General features: G+C 49.0%; 1 protein-coding gene across 2 annotated transcripts; it reads right to left on the bottom strand.

The window, feature by feature from the left end:
* Positions 1-2,262: 2,262 nt before the first annotated feature.
* On the bottom strand, positions 2,263-12,179 carry STEAP3 (STEAP family member 3, metalloreductase). 2 transcript variants are annotated; one of them, XM_009887252.1, is made up of 4 exons: positions 11,697-12,179; positions 10,703-11,230; positions 8,649-8,813; positions 2,263-2,608 (listed from the first exon to the last, which is right to left on the bottom strand). In XM_009887252.1, the coding sequence occupies exons 1-4, from the start codon at positions 12,177-12,179 to the stop codon at positions 2,318-2,320; spliced, it is 1,467 nt and encodes a 488-aa protein (XP_009885554.1). In that variant the 3' UTR covers positions 2,263-2,317. The 2 variants fall into 2 exon arrangements, with proteins under 2 accessions (XP_009885554.1, XP_009885555.1); XM_009887253.1 differs by having other exon boundaries at positions 2,318-2,608; positions 8,649-8,804; positions 10,694-11,230; positions 11,697-12,175.
* Positions 12,180-18,021: the final 5,842 nt, after the last annotated feature.

Here is an 18,021-nt window from a genome sequence, read left to right as displayed (position 1 = left end):
TAATCCTTTCTGGTTTTTTGCCACCAGGCAGTAGTCTTGCCTGACCTAAAGATGTGAAAAGAAGCCTAGATAGGAAAAAGAGGCACTGGAATACACTATTGTAACCAGAAAATGCGTAAACCGATGCTTTTATGTTGACTTTGCTTGATGATGAAATGGAGGAGCAGACTGAAAGAACAAGCTTGCTGAATCCAGTTTTCCCTCAAGGATGAGTTAAGCTGGAGTGGGTGGAATTATACTCGGGTGAAACTGTCTCAAATCCATGTGGAAACTTAACCCAGCTTTCAAACACAAATAAATAGTGCCAGGTAATAAATCTGCTTGGCGAGTGATTTGATCAGGTGCTGATCTGGGCTAGGTGGTGGAGATGGATGGGGAAACCTGAATAACCGCAGTTTTCTGAAGGGGACAGTGGGAAAGAATGGTACCTTCCTTATGTTGCCAGGAAAAAAATAAATTAAAAAAACCAATCAGCCGATGATGAAATCTGGGTATTTCTGTCCTCATGCCAGTTTCTTTCTATTCAGTGAAAAGAGGTGGCGTTTGGAGACATTACTGTAAGCCTTAGGCAAGAACTGAAATCCCTCAGTATCATCGCTGGCAGCTTGAGCAGTATTTGGAGAACATTACTCACTGCAGTTATCTGAGGCTAAACAGGGAATTGTTAACATCCATCTGTGTAGAAATCATCCAGGTTACAGAGGCAGTGTGGGCTTGTAGAAGGGCTTATGTGCCCCAAAGTTGATCATTTCCCCCCCACATTTATTTTAACTGTGGTCTAGTAACAAGTACTTTCTTGTCCCACAAACCGTACCTCGTTTGGTGCTGACAGCTGTTGTTCTTCAAAGCAATACTGAACACTGAGTGGTGTCTTTTACTTAGCTGTAAGAAAATGAGGCTATTCCAGTCATGTCCTTGTATCTGACCTTGCTGAGGTAGTCCTCTTGTGTCATCCCGATTGCTTGCTTTTAAATGAGCCTTTGTGAATGGCTGTCCATTCTCTGTTTGGTGATTTGTATGTCCAGAACCTAAAGAATTATTCTGATAAACAGCAAGAGCTTGAAGGGATAGGAAGTGACAGGTGGAAAATGAAATTAGGACAGAAAACTTCATTGCCCTGTACCTTGTCCAAAGTGGGTGTGAAGGCAGAAGAGCATTTGATACCTGCTTTGCAGTCTAGCGAGTTAACTTTTTAAGGTGTAAGGCAATGAAGGATTGTGCCCAAAATGTGCAATTGCTGTATTTTCATGTTGTGGTCAAGGCTTGCTGATCCCTTTGCAAGACCGTTTGAAGATGTTATGATTTCTGGTGAAACCAATGGGTTTAGAGCTGCTTTTTTGTCTGTGTAAATGGGCATGTTCAGGTGACAATGATTTCTAAAAGCTTCACCCTATTATTTGATGTAAGGCCAGCTAGAAGGCCTTGGTATTCTCCATGTAATTCTGTGAAGCAGCAGGTCTTTCTGGTAATTACCTTCACTCTATTTCCATCAAATACTGCTTGAAACTTTGGCTTAGTAAAACAGAGAACATGCAGCAGCAGCAGCTGTCATCTCCGAGCCAGCAGTGCAGACCAGATGTGCGACGTTAGGGACATCTCTCTCTTCAAATGCTTTTATACTGTTGGAAAAAGTGCTTTAGCTCCATAGCTTATAAACGCGCACCAGGCACAGCTTACAGGACCAGCAGTGCTGTCTGTATTTGAGAGAACAGGGATGTTTGCACTTGCTGTCAGGTTTGGATGCTTTTAGTAAAATCTGCAGATGCTACATAACATGGATATCGCTGTCCTTACTTGTCCATAGAGTTCATTGAGACAAAAAACAGAGACAATTAATCTTTCTAAACCTCACTGCCTTGATTGATCCAGACACTCAAGAGGCAGGATACCTTTGCTGTCATAAAACCCAGAAAAACTCTGCTACTTTATATTTAAAAAAAAAAAAAAAAGGCATTGAAATTTATGAGAGCAGCTGGGGAAGCAACTGAGAAGCACTGGTCCAGGGAACTGCCAGCCAGCACCTCAAGTGACTGATTGGACTAACAGAGTCCATCAGTTTCCCATGTGTATTAGTGCTGCTCGCTTGGCTTTTCACGGTCATTTTTAAGGCAATAACTGTCCTAGCAAATCAGCAATATCATTTAACTACTGCTGTTGTCTAAACTAGTTTCATGGTCATCCATTTTCTAAAGTCACCAAATTTTATTATTTACCCACAATACAATTATACCAAAACATACATATATTTAAGAAAAAGAAACACCTTTATAGAAATGTTGATAGTGCTTTGAAATCCTCTGTCACCGCTGGGGCTCTGTTAGACATTGCTAGAGGTCTCCCCGCTTGAATATTCCCCTGTTGCGCTGGGCAGAACAAACTTCACGTATCTTCCCTTCTCCCAGCCCCTCCTGATTCGCAGAAGTCTTTGCTGGATGCAGGGCAGGTTGAAGATGACTTTTGCTAGGATCACAGTACATGGGACGAGCAGCGTGAGGGTGTAGGTCGGAGGCAGGTAGAATTTGTACTGGTTCTCATCGAAGGCCCTCGACCATCCGTACGTGAGTGTGTGCAGAGTGCTGATTACCAAGGCAATAAACCCAAGGGTGGACTAAAAGGAAGCGAAACACACGCCAGTTAGCAGAGGACTTCGTGTCTGGCTATTTTCCTATATTTTGTTACACTATTTCCTAATTGTATATAGCACAGAGAAAGCAATGCATATTCCTACATTTCTTGGACAGAATAAAACATGACTGGAAACCTTTCCTGCGTAGCGTGCCAGACTGCATTTTTCTTTTTCTAATCAGAGGTTAAGTGTGATATTAGAAACTCAGCAGGAGTTTCCCGGAAGATGCTGCCAACTTGGCTGAGAGGTGGGCTCCCGCCCCCCCTCCCCTGCAAAACAGCGGCCCCCAGCCCCTGCCGAGCCGGTAACCCCAGGCAGCTCACAAACGCTCCTCCCGAGCCGCAGCTGCCAGCTCTGCCGCCTGCCGGTCCGTGGCTGGCGAGAGGCTGCTGACCGCCGGCGTGAGGCATCAGCGTCGTGGCTCTGGACCAGCAGTTGGCACTGCCAGAAGTCGGTGAAGCCTGTAGCTTCGCACAGAGCAAAGACACCTTCAGGTAACTGCTGTCATCTACAGGAAAATGAGATTATGGAGACAGAAATGCTCTGGTTGGAGGCGAGCAACAGCCCTGAAGGGTTTCCTTCTCTGTCTTAGGGATCTGTGCTGGTTCGTGAGTCAGACCAGCAGGCTGTATCATGGACTAAGTCCATGAAATGGAGAATCGAGAGCCCTTTATCCACTCGGGGAGGCAGCAAGGACCCAGCCCCTGTTCTGCAGACAAGAACTTTCCCCATTTCCAGCTGAGATCACGGCTCCCAAGCACCCACAGAGAATGTTTTGCCTGAATATTTCCAACTCCCTCTGAGGGTTGCTCTCAAGAGGGGTTTTAAACTGGTCCCCTCACCGGTGGTTTCCTGCCAGCATCAGAGGTGGTGGCTCCTGAGCTCGCCAGCTCCCACTGGCACTCAGCAGGAGCTGGACACTCACTCCTGGAGGCATCTCAAGTATTAACCTTTGCTGCTGTGTTTTCAAAGAAAAGCACGGGTGTAGCATATTGCTCTGCTGCCCTACTTGGAACGCTTGGCCTAAGCCTGCGAAAATAACCAAATTTCAAGATGCCTAGACAGGGAAAATGTTGCTGCTGATGTCCCTAACTTAGGGAAGGAAGCCTTTACAAGTCAAAATACCTGGCTTGGTGCAGCTAGTTGGAGATCAGCAAGAAACATGGTCTTTCTGAAGGTATGTCCAGGAAAGAGGGCACAGTAGGGAAATAAGGGACCAGGGGAAGACAGGAGGAAGGACTCATCATTTTCTCTTGAAAAAGTAATCTCAGCTGGAAAACTACTCAATTCTAAGCATCCCTTCTTATTTTTGATTTTTGGGAAACTATTTAAAAACACAGACAACTTTTTAAAACGTCCCACGTTGTTACCAACAAACTATACAAAGAATCCTCTAACCTTCAGAGCCAATCATTTAGGCAGCTGAGAGGAGGGGAGGGAAGGAGAGCTCTAAAACACGCTACCAGATGGAGGTACTTCACTTTTACAGCACCTATCAGGCAGTCATGTGGGTGTCACTGAGTCCTGCCAAGATTTCACCTGTACAACACCCTGCCAAGGTCAGGAACTCTCCTCTCTGCGTTACAGCTGAGCATTACTCAATGTTGTGCCAGGAGTCGGGAGGTGATGTGAACTCATCTTCAGTCCTGCCTGCATCCCCACACCCATCCTCTCTTCCAGGGACAGACATCCTTCTTACCAAAAGCCATGTCCCATTCCTAAGCCAAAGTGGTAACAAGCAGCAAACCCACGGGGTCGAGATTGGTTTCACTTGGAAAATTAAGGGGGAGTTTGCTGGAATATGCCACGATTGCAGCTGAACCTAACAGCAGGACCCGACCCATAGCTCATCCATTATTTATCAACTCTGAGCTTCTCTCCAACGGGCAAGAAAAAAAAAAAATCCCTGGGTGGCAAAAGGTTGGAAGTACCATCTTGAGATGTAAAGCGGGGCAGTGGGAAAGGGGACAGAGTGAAGTCCAAGGGCAGCAGGCGCTTTCTGCCCTGGGTGGAGGGTGCCTTTGGAGTCAGCCCGAGCGGGACTCTATGCACGGCAGAGATGTCAGAGCTGGAGATAATTAGTTTGTTCCTCTACAGTTTCTCTCTCAACCTTGGCTGGTACCCGGGGAGAGCAGGAATAGAAATTAACAGGACAAAAGGTGACAAACCATCACAGGCGCTCAGTGACCCACCTTTGCGTGTGGATGGTGGGTCACATGAAACAAAAAAGCTAATTGGCAAAAAAAGTGTGGATAAGCTGCCGATGGTGGGAAACAGCGCTGGCAGCTCCTCAGACCGCAGCAACAGGCTGATCTGCTCCTAACACAAATGGCCGGCCTGCCTGGTGACAGCCCAGGTCCTGGGGCTGAGCAGGGGGTGCCCGGGGGGGTCCCAGTGCCATCGGCTGGCTGGAGGACCTGCGGTCAGCAGGACCCCACGGCTGCACCCACCAGACAAGCCGTCAGCTGGGTAGAGGTTGATCTATAAGCATACGAAAGACAAAAGTTTTGCTGATGGCAGCTTAGCTCAGTATATACAGCTCAATATATCCTCAGTATAGGACAACGCAGAGCCTGCCGAGCACCCCACAGGGGCTGATTTGCCAATGTGCTTAGCCCTCATACTGCACTGAGTATTGAAGCTCTGTTCTCATTTATCCTCTCAGTTTTTGGCTATAGAGCTTTTTTTTTTTTAATTTTATTTTTTTTTTAGCTGGGGCAGGGTGGGTTTTTTTCTCTGTCACAGCATGGGGAATATGGGGCCACCACCCACGTAAGGAGTTAAAGATGGCTGTATGAAGATGGTATCTTCCTAACGCAGGCTTTGCAGCTATTTTCTGTTCTGTATTGACTCCTGTATCTCCCCCATCGCCTTGGTGTCTGCGAGGCTCCCTGTAATGCACCAGCGAAGGTGATTCAGTCGCATGTGGCTCATTTAGAAATGTCTGGGCAGCGTCCAAAGCCAACAGCCCCTTCCTGACCCAAATACGCTTCTGACTTCTGCTGCCGTCAGTCCCGTGAAGTCATTAGTCCCATGGAAGCGGCTCTGGTTCACACTTTGTCGACGGGAAGGTTAGAAAAGGTCTGATGACAGATTCTTTATATCTTGTGATACACGAGCGAAGAAAGAAACCAGGTCAATTCAACCTTCAAATTCCAGGAGGACTTCTCAGGGTGGGAAGGTAAAGGCAATCATACACATTTTTACTTCTTAGCCAATTAGAGTTGATTTGTAAATCACTGGGGATCATTAAAAATGTATGCTATAAGTTGAGTTACATACGAATCATTCCTGTTATCCAGTGTCTCAATCCTGTATGTTTTCTGTTAATCAAACCTGGACATATAAGGGAATTGTGTATCCAATTTAACTGTCCTTAATTGAAAACTGTACATGTGCAGGAACGACTGTAAAAATTAACTGGTTTTTTTTTTTCCCCTAAAACCTTAGCAACGATCCAAATGGGATTTTTGGCCCGCGGGGCAACAGATGCATATTTTAAGAGCGTGGCACTATCCCGTGACACTAATACAAGTGCACACACTGCTGCTGGAAAATGTCAGACTTGGGAAGCTCTGAGTAAGGAAGGGACTAAAGTGGCTCCTAGATTTGTAAGAAGCCCCAGCCCTCTCTCGAATGTGGCTTTTGGTAGAGCATCTCTCAAACACGGTAGCCAGTTCAACTGAGATGGCAACAAATTGCTGCATTTTCTGGAAGTGGGCTGGCTGGGGTGGCTGCGCACCCCATTTTCCCTCTCTTTTACTCTTCCCAGGCACGGGAAACCACGATGCCTCTGATGTACTGGAAGAGGGTCAAGCGCCAAAGAGCCCAAATATTTGAGAAAGCAGTCTGGTGTTTCACCCCTTGTATTTACATTGTGCCGCTGCGCATTAATTCAGGGAGCATCGCAGTGCGCTGCAGGAATGTTAACCTCCCGAGTCTGGGAGCAGTGGCTCTATCTGCTCTTCATTTCCTGAAGAAAGGCACCACCAACTTATCAGAGAGTAAATCATTTAAATGAGTCCTTGTTAAAAAAAAAAAACACCAACAAAAAAACACCAAAAAATGGAAGCTAACGTGCTAAGAGATCTGTAACCCGCTCTTTTTACATGGTATTTCCACAGTAGGGCACAATATCAGCTGTGCCTCTCCTGCATGTGATCCGCTGGGAGCTGGTGTCACACTGTCATGCCTTATCCCACGCGGACAGAAATAGGTGTATCTTTCCACGAACTAAGCCGGCCAGTTCCCATGTGGGGCAGCCAAGAGCTATTTTGGAGCCGACCCGCACTTATTTGTCTCATCCCAGTGCTGACATACCCTTCGAAAGACGCTGGAAGGGGTCCCAAAGGGCAGATGCGACAGTCGTGTTACATACACTGGTAGGAGATGGCACCACTACTTTGCCGTGACGGCGTGTATGTGACATGACACACTGCCAGCACCCTCCAGGAGAGCTGACGGGCTGCCTGGGGAGCCAAAGGGAAATGCAGGGGGTTTCAAAGCCTCCTTCCAGGCTGCAAAGGAGTATTTCCCATCATCTGCTATTCCTGGTAGGAGATGCCTAAGCCAGGATCGATTTATCCAACGTCCCAGCGGCTGCAGCCCTCCCCTGAGACGTGGTGGCGAGAATTAATATGCTCCCGCTGTCTGATCTGAAAGAGGGATTTAAAGCCAGGTCTCCCTTCTCCCTGAGGGATGATCTCTTGGGGTCAAGCTCTCCTGGTGAGGCTCTTCTACTCAGTGTAAATAATTACTCACTAACCTACAGCAAGAGAGGTAAAAAAAAGACGAACTGACTCGCTCGCTTGGTGATGAGGGCACTTGTGGGGGGTGCGGGCTTCAAACTCCTGCTCTAATGAATATTGAATTATTTATATGCCGCTGAAGAGCTTCAAACAGGCGAGGCTGGATGATAGATATTGACCTCTGCATTCCCAAACCCTGCCCTCCCCTTCTGAAGGGTTAGACGTGATGCCCGGACGAGGCTCCGCTGGGGGAATGCCGGGGTAGGGGGTCCCATGGGGGGTGACGCGTGTCGGGGTGCCACGTGGGTCACTGCAGAGGGACTTGAAGCCTGGCACGTGCTATGCAGCAGCGATGGAGGAAACACAAGTGATAAGGGGCTTCAGGGCTATGGGGTACGACAGTGACGTGGTGAGTGGAATTTGGGGAATTTAGTCTCAGACTGAGCTCTGAGGTGCAGGGAATACTGGAAGGTTCATTCCCTGCTACCCCCATCAGTTAGCCCTAAGCCTGGCTCCAAGCGCATCCCTGAGAGCGCTGCAGCCCCCAAATTTGGGGGTTGTGAACGTTCCATGTTGTGGACTCAGGTCACTATGGGAATTTGGCCATTGGGAGCTTGGACATCGCTGCAAGTGGGAAGAAGGCTCCTAAACCACTGGAGAAAGAAGCCACTTTGGAGAAAGAAAAATTACACTCCTAATTCACTTTTTAGAATCAGACACAGACTTTTCATTGAAATCCCACCCAGTGCTCTATGCTTCTCGAGCTCTGGCATTTTTATAGGCAAGTCTGCGGCTTTTCAAACCTCTCTATTCCATATTAACTAACTGTTAACTTTTCAGAAGCTCACTTTCCCTCAAATGCAAGGGCAGATCTCCAAAGGGGGATCTTGCCCACAGGAGGGAACAACCCTGCCCTCTCCAAATGACCCCAGAGCTTTCTGCCTTTCTAACTCGTGTGCCTTCGGGAGGTTTTTAGCTGTGAACGGCAGCGCTGCTCCCGGGAACACAGCGAGGGGGAAAGGAGGACTCTGCCGGGGGGTGTCAGGCAGGCAAAGCCCAGGCTGGTTTTTACTCAGGATCTGTAACTAATGCTGGTAAACGCAGGGTGAGAAGGAACTGCAGCCAAGACATTAAAGACTCCCTCCTGCAAAGCCTGCTGCTAATCCTCACGGAGACGCCCGTGACGCTGCCCCATCCCTGGAAGTGTTCGAGGCCCGGTCGGCCTGACCCTGACTGCAAAATCACTCTCTGGCATCGGCGAATGTCAACTTTACCTGAATGAAACTGAATTCCCTCCAGTTGAGAGAGTTTGCGATGGATGGAAGTGAAGTGATGGCAAGTAACGACAGCAAGCCCAGGGCAATTATTCCAACAGAGATATAAATCTCCATCCTCCAGACTTCCTCCTCTACCCAGACATTCATCTTCTTCTCCACAGCCTGGCATGACAACGAAGGTTTGTTAAAACGGAGCGCTTAGGAATAGAGGAACTGAATTTTATCTGTACTCGTTTTGGTTTTGGAAGCAGGTTTCCTGGATGAACACTGGGTCCTGTTCACACCTCCAGCGCTATTTGCCTATTTGGGAGGTGTGGACATGCTCTTTTACCCCACCACCATTTGGCCAAAGCTAGACCTGATTTGAAGCCTGCTGGGAAGAACTGCTGAAGGCTCTCAGCTCCCACAGCCTGTAACCACAGCAGCAAGCCCCAAAGTTGCATTTGGAAAGATAATTAGAACGAGAAGTCAGTTTAAAGCCATGAAAACAAATACAGATGCTTCAATATGCAGTAGACTCCTAATAACCTTCGTTTTAAGTGCATTTAGGGGGGAAATTGTTCATACTAATGGAAGGGAAGATGGGTTTTATGCTGCATGGCAAACAGAAACATTTAGAACCATCCTCTTTAGCCCATTAAATGGGTTTAATTTACTAAACAAAGATGTTGCTAGAAAACAGGAGGTAGAGGGGAAATGAACACAGGATGCTTGCCCGAGATTAATGTGCGACTGTGGCAATCGAGAAAGACCTGCTCGAAGCTGGAGCTGAGAGTCTGAGGATGTTGTTTGATGGATGCTTTGAACAGGCACTGCTGCCCAAACCAGCCGTCCTGCTCACCGCTGCCCCCACGGCCCCTTCCCTCCTCGCTGGCGGGACAAGTATTTGGAAACACTCAGGCAAATATCCCAGCTCAGAAAGCAGACTGGATGCAGGGCAATTCCTAGATTAGGTTCCCCACTCATCTGCATGAAGCTTGTGCCATCCCAGGAGGGAGCGGGGAGGAGCAGCGGGAAGGCAGGGGCAGGAGAAGGGCAAAATCCCATTTTCCCATGCCACTGTCAAGTTACAGAGCTGGCTGAATTGCCTGAAGGTAGCAATCTCGCGCTGGATAAACACTGCCAAGAGTCTCAATAAGGCAATAAAGTCCTTTTCCGTTTCCCCCTTCTCTTAGACTGTGACCAGTTCTTCACCATCATTTTGCTAAACTCCTGGAGGCACATTGTGTTGAGGACACACTTTCCACAAAACAGAGCCCCCGGGTTATGACTTGGTCACTCCAGCAGGCACCTACTGTGCCCGTCAGTGCGAGCGAACAGGGATCTCCCAAAATCTAGGGAGAAGAGTTGAGGGGAACTATGCTCCCTCCACCACTGGATTTCTCCCCTCCAAGCATTTTTTCTGCCTCTGCCCCAGTCTTGCACGTGCCGGGTGCTGGGCAAGGCTGGTTTCCAAGGCTTGTCTGTGCTTCTGGGGAGCAATGGCACGAGGGAGTTTGATCCTAGCCCTGGCTGTAAATGCACGGGCAACACCCTGCTAAGATGGCTGGTCCTCAGTGCAGAGGCAGGAGAGGGACTTTTTACAAGGGCGTGTAGTGATGGGACGAGAGGTAATGGCTTCGAACTGGAAGAGGGTAAATTTAGATTAGATATTAGGAAGAAATTTTTCACTGTGAGGGTGGTGAGGCACTGGCACAGGTTGCCCAGAGAAGCTGTGGATGCCCCATCCCTGGAGGTGTTGAAGGCCAGGCTGGATGGGGCTTGGAGCAACCTGGGCTGGTGGGAGGTGTCCCTGCCCATGGCAGAGGGGGTGGAACTAGATGATCTTTAAGGTTCCTTCCAACCTAAACCGTTCTATGACTCTGTGGGTGCATGCCTGGTGCGCGGTGTGTGGGTGCCTCGTGGAAGAAGTGCTCATACAGATCCCAGCTTATGCCCACTGTCCCACGCACGCTTTGGAAAGTGAATGGGAAGACCAAGATATTCAGCCCAACATCTGGATGTGTGTAGAAGATTACTACAGGCGCTGACCTGAAGAGTACCCACATTACCTGCTTGACGGCTGTCTCGATTAACTGGTAGCGGTGGGAGCGGCGCATGGGCAGACAGAGGCTGTACACGGCATGCAAAGCTGCACAGAAGAAGCTGAGGAGACCAATCTGCTTTCGGTGCTGGAGCCACTGGTCAAGCCAATCTGGAAAGCGCCTGTATTTGGTGCCATAGTAGAGCTGCGAGCAGGCTGCCAGCACCCCGGGCAGGTAGACGAGAGACAGCATGACGTAGGCCACGCAAGGCAGCGTTGTGTTGACCACCTCGATGGGGATCTTGTAGAACTTGTTCTTCTGCTCCCTGATGTAAGGGTGGATGACCTGCCGGACCAGGTTGTAAGTGAAGAAGCACAGAAAGAGCCCCAGAGCCAAAAAGATGGGGATTTTCCAGGCTGGCAAGAGGCGCAAGGGAATGTTCTCGATCTCACAGGCTGATGACATGCAGCCCATGTCCACAGGGGTGAATCCCATGACTTGAGCAATTTCTGCTACAGTGCGCTTGGCTTCTTGGTTATTTGAGCAAATCAGAACCTGCAACGGACAGAAAGATACATATAGGGCAAAGAGAGACCAGGCTGCTGGGAACGTGTGTGTCGGGAGGGATGCTGTGCTAAAGGAAGCCTATATTATGCCACTGAGCATCATGCTTGCCAGCAGGCTTTCTGATGGGGATTTACCCTGGCTGCCAAAGACCTCTCTGCTGGACAGGTTTCCTTTCATGTGGGCACCACCAGTTGGTTTTACTGGCTGTGTTTAGATAAACAGACAATTAAATAATAATTTTCACGTAGGTAGAGGGTCCAAAGACTACAAAGCATGAAGTAAGTGAGGGTACTCCATTTCTGAGCAAAGAAACGCAGAAGCTACAGGATGGTGTCTGGAGGCCACGGCTGGTGCTCAGACCCCTTCTCCTGGAGCCTCAGGCCACTTGCCGATGCTGTCAGACCTCAGCTACTGAAACTATTGGGATTTGGTCCTTGTCAGAAGAAAACAATACCTGCTTATTTCCATCCCTGGCACCTGACTGCAGCGTCCATGCAGAAACCACGTTAAACCCCTTGACCACGGTGCAGGCTGGGAACAGGGAAGCCAAGTACTCGGCGTTGGATTCTTTGTGATGGTTGATCTCAGTGTTGTTACTAACGTCCACCAGGATCTTGCCCGCTAGCACATCAGCCAGGTCACAGAGGGTGGAGTAATGTTCCCTGAAAACCGCCACAAAAATGACATCCGTCTTCTTCACCGCCTCGGCCTGGAAGGTGACTTCTGCTGCAGAAGGGAAGAGACCGGCTTTGCGCTTCGGGTTGCGGCTGCCGACCACCACCTTGAATCCGGAGCACACCAGGCGGATGGCCAACGACCGCGCAAAGTCCCCGCTGCCCAGCACCCCGATGGTGCGGCCGGCTGCAGGCGTGATGCTGGGGTCTCCCTCTGTGCTCCGATGGCCCAGGAGGGGTTTGGCCATGTCTCCTCCGGACATCCTGGCAGGAAAAACAAAGGGAAATGCAAGTTCATTGTGAAGCTCTTGCAGAGACCCAGACCACATCTGCGGTCATGGGGAAAAATGCCACTTACTTAGTCAACTTGAACAGAATAGCACGTGGTTTTGGTCCCTGTAGCCCAGGACACATCTGCCAAACCCACCAGTAAGTGTGCAGTGATGTACAAGCACCATTGGAGGGGGACAAAGCACCACGCTGGGTTGGAAGGCAAAGGGTTTTAGGAAGGTTTCCTGGGTTTGCGTGATCCAAAACCTGCTGGAGGCACTCATCCATCCTTTGCTGTTCTTCATGCTGGCATCTCACACTGCAAAGCCAAGGCAATGCTAACAACTAACAGACCCCTGTGGAGCTACCAGGCATCTTCTGAAAAGCCCAAGGCTGGGGGTCCATGGGGATCCATGAGCCCACATTTGGGAAAGCCGAGGGGGTGTTTCTGATTTGCAGGAGCAGAATCAAGGCAGGGAATTTAAGTTGAAATGAAAGTGTCCTAAAAGTGGTAAAGGAAGAGAGTTGCAGCCTGTGCCTGTTCCAATATTTGGGTCTGGCAAGCGCTGTTTGCTTCAGCTCTTCAATGAGTAATGAGAACTTACTTCTGACATTTAAAAAATATATTAAAACATGATGGGATTTGCTCATGAAAGATCTTGATGAGCTTTACAAACGTTAATGAATTTTGCCCTGTAACACTCTGCTCTCTGTAACAGATTAGATATTGAGGCCACGGAGAGGTTTTAAGCAGATCAATAAATTCATGGGCAGCACACCAGCCAGCCCTGGAGGACAGGAGAAACTCAGGCAGGCAACTGCCAGGCTGCTCCCGGGATGTGCCACCGGCGGCTCAAATCTGCCTCCTGGCTTAAGGAATGGCAAATTTGCCTTTAAGGAATGACAATTTCCTTAAGGGCAGATTTTTAAAGGGCTCAGGATGTGGCCCAGGGAACTTACACACCAGGACATCTGGCTTTTGAATTGGGGACGCTGGTGGAGATTACAATAAAGACCATAATTAACAAACTCATGATATATCAAGGCCCAAGACAACTCGGTTTTAGTGGAGCACAGTCTTGCCTTGTAGTTAGTCAAGTTCTTTCAAAGTGAAGGTGACCACTCCAATGAGGTGACCTGGTCCCTGGCGCAGGCTGTGTTTTTCATAGGCTTTTGGCAATGTCCTTCACCCAAGGCTCTTCTGGGATTGGTGTAGTAGTGGTGCAAAGGGGAAGGGCACTTCTGCATGAATAGTTACCAATGGGAAACAAAGAGTAAGAAGAAATAAGTAATTTTCATAATGGGAATAGGTTATCAAGGGATATCCCCGAGGATCTGTGCTGTTCAACATGCTCATAAGCGATCTGGGAAAGGGAGTGAATATTGAAAAGACAGAGCTTGTGCAAGATCATAATTTAGGACAGTCAATCTTTATTGTGAAGAATCTGCAGAAGGATCTCCTCATTCAAAGTGCCTGAGCACCAAAATTCACTACTGACACATGGCAAGAGCTGCCTATGGGCCTAACCCCCCCTAATTATATATACAATTTAATGAGCTGTAAATTTGTTAAAACCTCTCAGAAAAATAATCTGAGGGTCACATTACTCTGAAAATACCAGCGCGGTGCTCCCTGGCAGGTACGCATCGAACAGAGCCTGAGTTCCTGGGGAAGAAGGTCTCACACAGCAACCACGGTCTCTCAGTCCTGCTCCTCATGGAAAGCCCACAAAACACCTTCAACAGATGGACCTCGAAACTGTAATTCACTGTTCTGGATACAAAAAAACCCCATGGGTATAGTGACAATACTGTTTCTATGGCAGAGGTCTGCCGGCTGTCCTACCCTCTCACCAAGAACCCCCCTGTCCCAGAGACCAAAGGTGTGTTCATGGAAGAAGTGCTCTCAGAAGAAAACGAGCGCCAAAGAAAGGCGTGATGACTTCTCCCCTTTAATAACACCTTTCCTCTGCTCCCCACCGTATCACGTAGACTTTCTTTCGTGCTCCAGGTGAGTAAGAGAGTCCTGTTAAACTCAGAATGACTCATACTTCACTCTGAAGGTTTCTGCTTCTGTTCCAGACCTGCAGAAGGGTTTGTGTGCCGCGAGGCTGATTTGGCGATGCTGCCTGTGTGTCAGCTGGGTTAACCCAAGCTGCCGCCTGGGCACACACCCCTGCCTTAGGTATATTCCACTGGTATCACAGTCACTAGGATGATTCATCCAAGAGTTAGTGGGAAAGGCGTACAAAACAACAGAGAACGCTCCTGGACCACTGTATAAATCCATACGCTGAACGGCACAGTGCAGTTCTGCTCACTCCACTGCAAAAAAAAAGAAGGAATAAAACTAGAAGAGGGCCACAGGGCAAGAGTGAGAGAGATGACAAGGGCTGTCAGCTTGGAAAAGGAACACATGGGGAAGGAGGGAGAAGGGAAAGCCTGGGATTTCTCAGGGTGAAGAGCAACCTCACAAAGTGGAGCTCAGGTCAACAGGAATGCTGGAGAGCAATACGGACACACCAGTCCTCTTCGTCCACAACCAGCTGTACTGCAAACCCCCTAATGTAAAGTAAAGTAGCTCTACCCGAAAAGATGATGTTGGTTTTTTGGGGTTTGTTTTCTTTTTTCTGGCCCCTTCCTATCAAGACACTTTATCAAAAGCTCACTGCTTTACTTTTTGGAAACCTTCTCACTCCACCTAAATTTATTTGTGGCCAGAACTATTTGTTCTAGGGCCAACATTATTGTTCAGCCTGACGAGCTTTCTTTCCTACACCACCCCCTCCCCTTTTCCGCCACCTGTACACACAAAATGTTATCCCGAAATAGAGAGATGCATCTCTGGTTCTCAGCCATGGGGAGAGAAATCAACATCCAGGGTAACAAAGCGGTTGTTACCTGCAGACTCATTTTAAATCAATCTAAAGCACCTCAAAAGCTTTCTCCGTGCTCCCACGGGGACACAAATTTTGCTGCCAGCAAATTTTCTTGTAGTGTGTTTTCTCTGTCCTGCAACTGCCACTGAACATGCAGGGAGATGTTGGCAATGTTTGGAGGTAAACAGCTTTGCTGTCTCCAGTTAGTTCGATTAAAAAGGATGTCAGAATTAAATGGTCTTTGAAGTCAGCAGGATAGTTCAAAAGTAAGAAGCCTCAAAATGTTGTCTGTGGTTTTCGGTGTGATTATTTCAGTTGTACTTTGACTGTCGGGGCTTTGGAGCAGGACCCTGTCTCTGCTGCACAGCCCTTGACGGGATGGCAGCTCGGTCCCCGCTGCCAGCTGCTCTCTGGCACCACGGGTCACATCATTGCCATCACTGCCATGCATCGAAATCCTCCCAAGGAAGGGGGAGAAAATCCCTCTTTCACCATAACCGCATTTCACCAAGACAAATGCCATGGTCTCTGCCTAACAGATGCCTGGAAACGGAGTGTCTGATTAGGCAACAGTTTATTTCCCTTCTGTATCTCGGTGGAGCACGCAGACACCCCCTGCTCCCGACTTACCATGTTCACGCTGCTTTTTCTGCACCTATGGGCAATGTGGTGTTACTTGCTTAAAACTCTCCTTCCCAAAGCTAATTCTCCATGGCAAGGTCAACCCACCCAAAGTCAGCGCAAAGCGCGGTGGCCAGGATGCTGCGGAGTCACCCGGAGGCAAAGGAGGACAAAAGCGAATACCGCGGCGCTCAGATACGCCTTTGGCATGCTGCAGCCTTAGATAAACCTCATTTATTGATCTTCCCTATCAAGGAAACGCTACCCCTGCTAAGTTATGGCTCGTGCAATTCAAGGAGATCGGTTTCTTACCGAGGAAGCTACAAGCTGATTTAAAGCACAGCCCAGTAGAAGTAAACTAGCTTCAATCCCAACTGGGAAGCAGTTCCCTAATTAAAATATCTAATACAATGTAAAGCTGCCCTTCAGCTAGACTATTAATGACACTTTTATATCACTGCGTGGCGATGCTGTGTCCAGCTCTAGCACGCTTGTTCCTGCGTGCCATTCACCGACTGCACTGCAATCGCCGCTGCTATTTGCAGGACAACAGCAGTGATGGGCATCAAGCAAGACGGGGAGCTCCGCTCTGCCAGGCACCCTACCAAAACCGGCCAGAAGGCCACTCCTGCCCCAAAGAATGGGATCAGACAGACAAAAGCTGGGTGAAACGAAGCAGTCAAATCTCTGTTGCCCAGGCAGAGGGAGGGAGGGGTGGTCGCAGAAGAAAAACACGGATAATTCGATGTATTTTGCACCTGAGGCTTGGCAGAGCCTGTTAGCTTAGGCTCAGTGCCAGGCAAACAAGGTTTTTCTGCCTCTCTGCCCACGCTGAGCGGCCTCGCTCAGGTTTTGCAGCAGGACAGCCGTTCTGGACAGAGTGGGGCTGCAGGAGCCCCTTCAGGTGTCTCTGGGCTCACAGCAGAGTCAATCTGCCAAGCGGATCATCCCCCACCGCTAACAGGGAGCCGGCTCAGTCGTTATCCTCTTTGAACAGACGTGGGGGACCAAGATACTTATGATAACGGGACTCCAGCAAGTTTGCCTGGGAAGACCCTGATATCCTAGACCACGTCTTTAACAATGAGACCATCTTTTTGGGCCCCTTTCGCTTCCTCTGGTACAGGAGGGGAGCCTAGCTGGTTCCCGTAACTCGCAGTCTGGCCGCGTTTGAGCTGCAAACTCCAAAGAAGGATGGACATGCGGTGGCAAGGCACGAGCTCCACTTCAGTTCTAGCCAAAAAAATCAAGACCCGTTTCACTGCCTTCAGATTTATCAGATAAAAGACAACTTAGTTTTACAGTAAAAAAAAGCCATGTCTTAAACATATTGCTGAGTCAAACTGTGCCAAAGAACAGGACAACAATCTCATTAAGAGCTCCAAGTAATGGTCCTGTCCGGTGCAACCAAACTGGTTCCTCTTTGCACAAAAGCTCATCTCTGAGCTCAGCCTCACATACAGAGCCTGAGCCAGCAGTACCTTGGCAAAGACAACCGCTTTTGTGTCTTCCCCTGAGGTCAGGTTGTGTTTAGACCGACCACAACTGAGTCTCGAGTAGATGTGGATTCAACCCGGTGCAGGTCACGACAGAGCCTTCAGCTTCTGTGTTGGGGATTATGTGAGATAAAGCACATGGTTATTATCTACATCCCTTAATGAGCACGTGGGTTGAAAGACCAGCAAGCCACAGGAGGAATCAACTGATGTAGCAGAGCCCTTGGTCAAGACATTGCAGAGGAACGTCCCACTTTCTGCACCAGGATGGTCCCTTTCGGCTCTGCCAGCCGCAGCTGGCACCCGGCTCCATGGAGTATGGTCCCACAAACACACACCCCGGAGGGACAGGGGTGATCTCTGCCCCCAGGGAAATTTCAGTCTGCATGGAGGGACCTTTGAACCACGAAGCTGAAGCCCTACAGCTTCTGTTTGCAGAGCCCTCTGCTCAGTGCCGTGCCTGCTGGCATCTCCTGCTGCCTTAGCCCTCGAGAAGCCGCAGCTGGAGAGGAGCATTCAGCGCCTGAAGTCTCCGTTCAGGTCTTGCCGTGAGCAGAAACACTCACTTTTTTGGCTACAGCCGTTTTGTTTCCAGGGAAAATAAAACATTTAAATCTCTTTCCCACACCCGGAGCAGCATCCCTCTGAGGAGCACAGTGAGCACCACGTACCTGTTGGGACTGGAACAGCTTTAAGTAAGAAAAGGGCTTATCCAAAGCTGCTTTAACCCCAGCTCTGATGTGCTTCTCAAGGGACATTTCAGTGCTGCCCAGGCTGACTGGAAATAACCCCTCTGCTCCGCAGGCGAGGGAAGGAGCGAGGGAACCAGCCTCGATGCC

This window comes from Charadrius vociferus, unplaced genomic scaffold (genome assembly GCF_000708025.1).
Source record: "Charadrius vociferus isolate BGI_N301 unplaced genomic scaffold, ASM70802v2 scaffold385, whole genome shotgun sequence".
NCBI lineage: Eukaryota > Metazoa > Chordata > Aves > Charadriiformes > Charadriidae > Charadrius > Charadrius vociferus.
The sequence above is the reverse complement of the archived record's forward strand: the minus strand, read 5'-3'. Positions and strand labels throughout refer to the sequence as shown.

What these genes read in the sequence shown, in the direction of transcription:
- STEAP3 (XM_009887252.1), bottom strand. Translation starts at nt 12,179, where the DNA reads ATGTCCGGAGGAGACATGGCCAAACCCCTCCTGGGCCATCGGAGCACA. An exon ending in CCAGGGATGGAAATAAGCAG is followed by an intron (nt 11,231 to 11,696) that starts GTATTGTTTTCT and finishes TGTCCGTTGCAG; the next exon opens with GTTCTGATTTGCTCAAATAA. An exon ending in TCGAGACAGCCGTCAAGCAG is followed by an intron (nt 8,814 to 10,702) that starts GTAATGTGGGTA and finishes TTGTCATGCCAG; the next exon opens with GCTGTGGAGAAGAAGATGAA.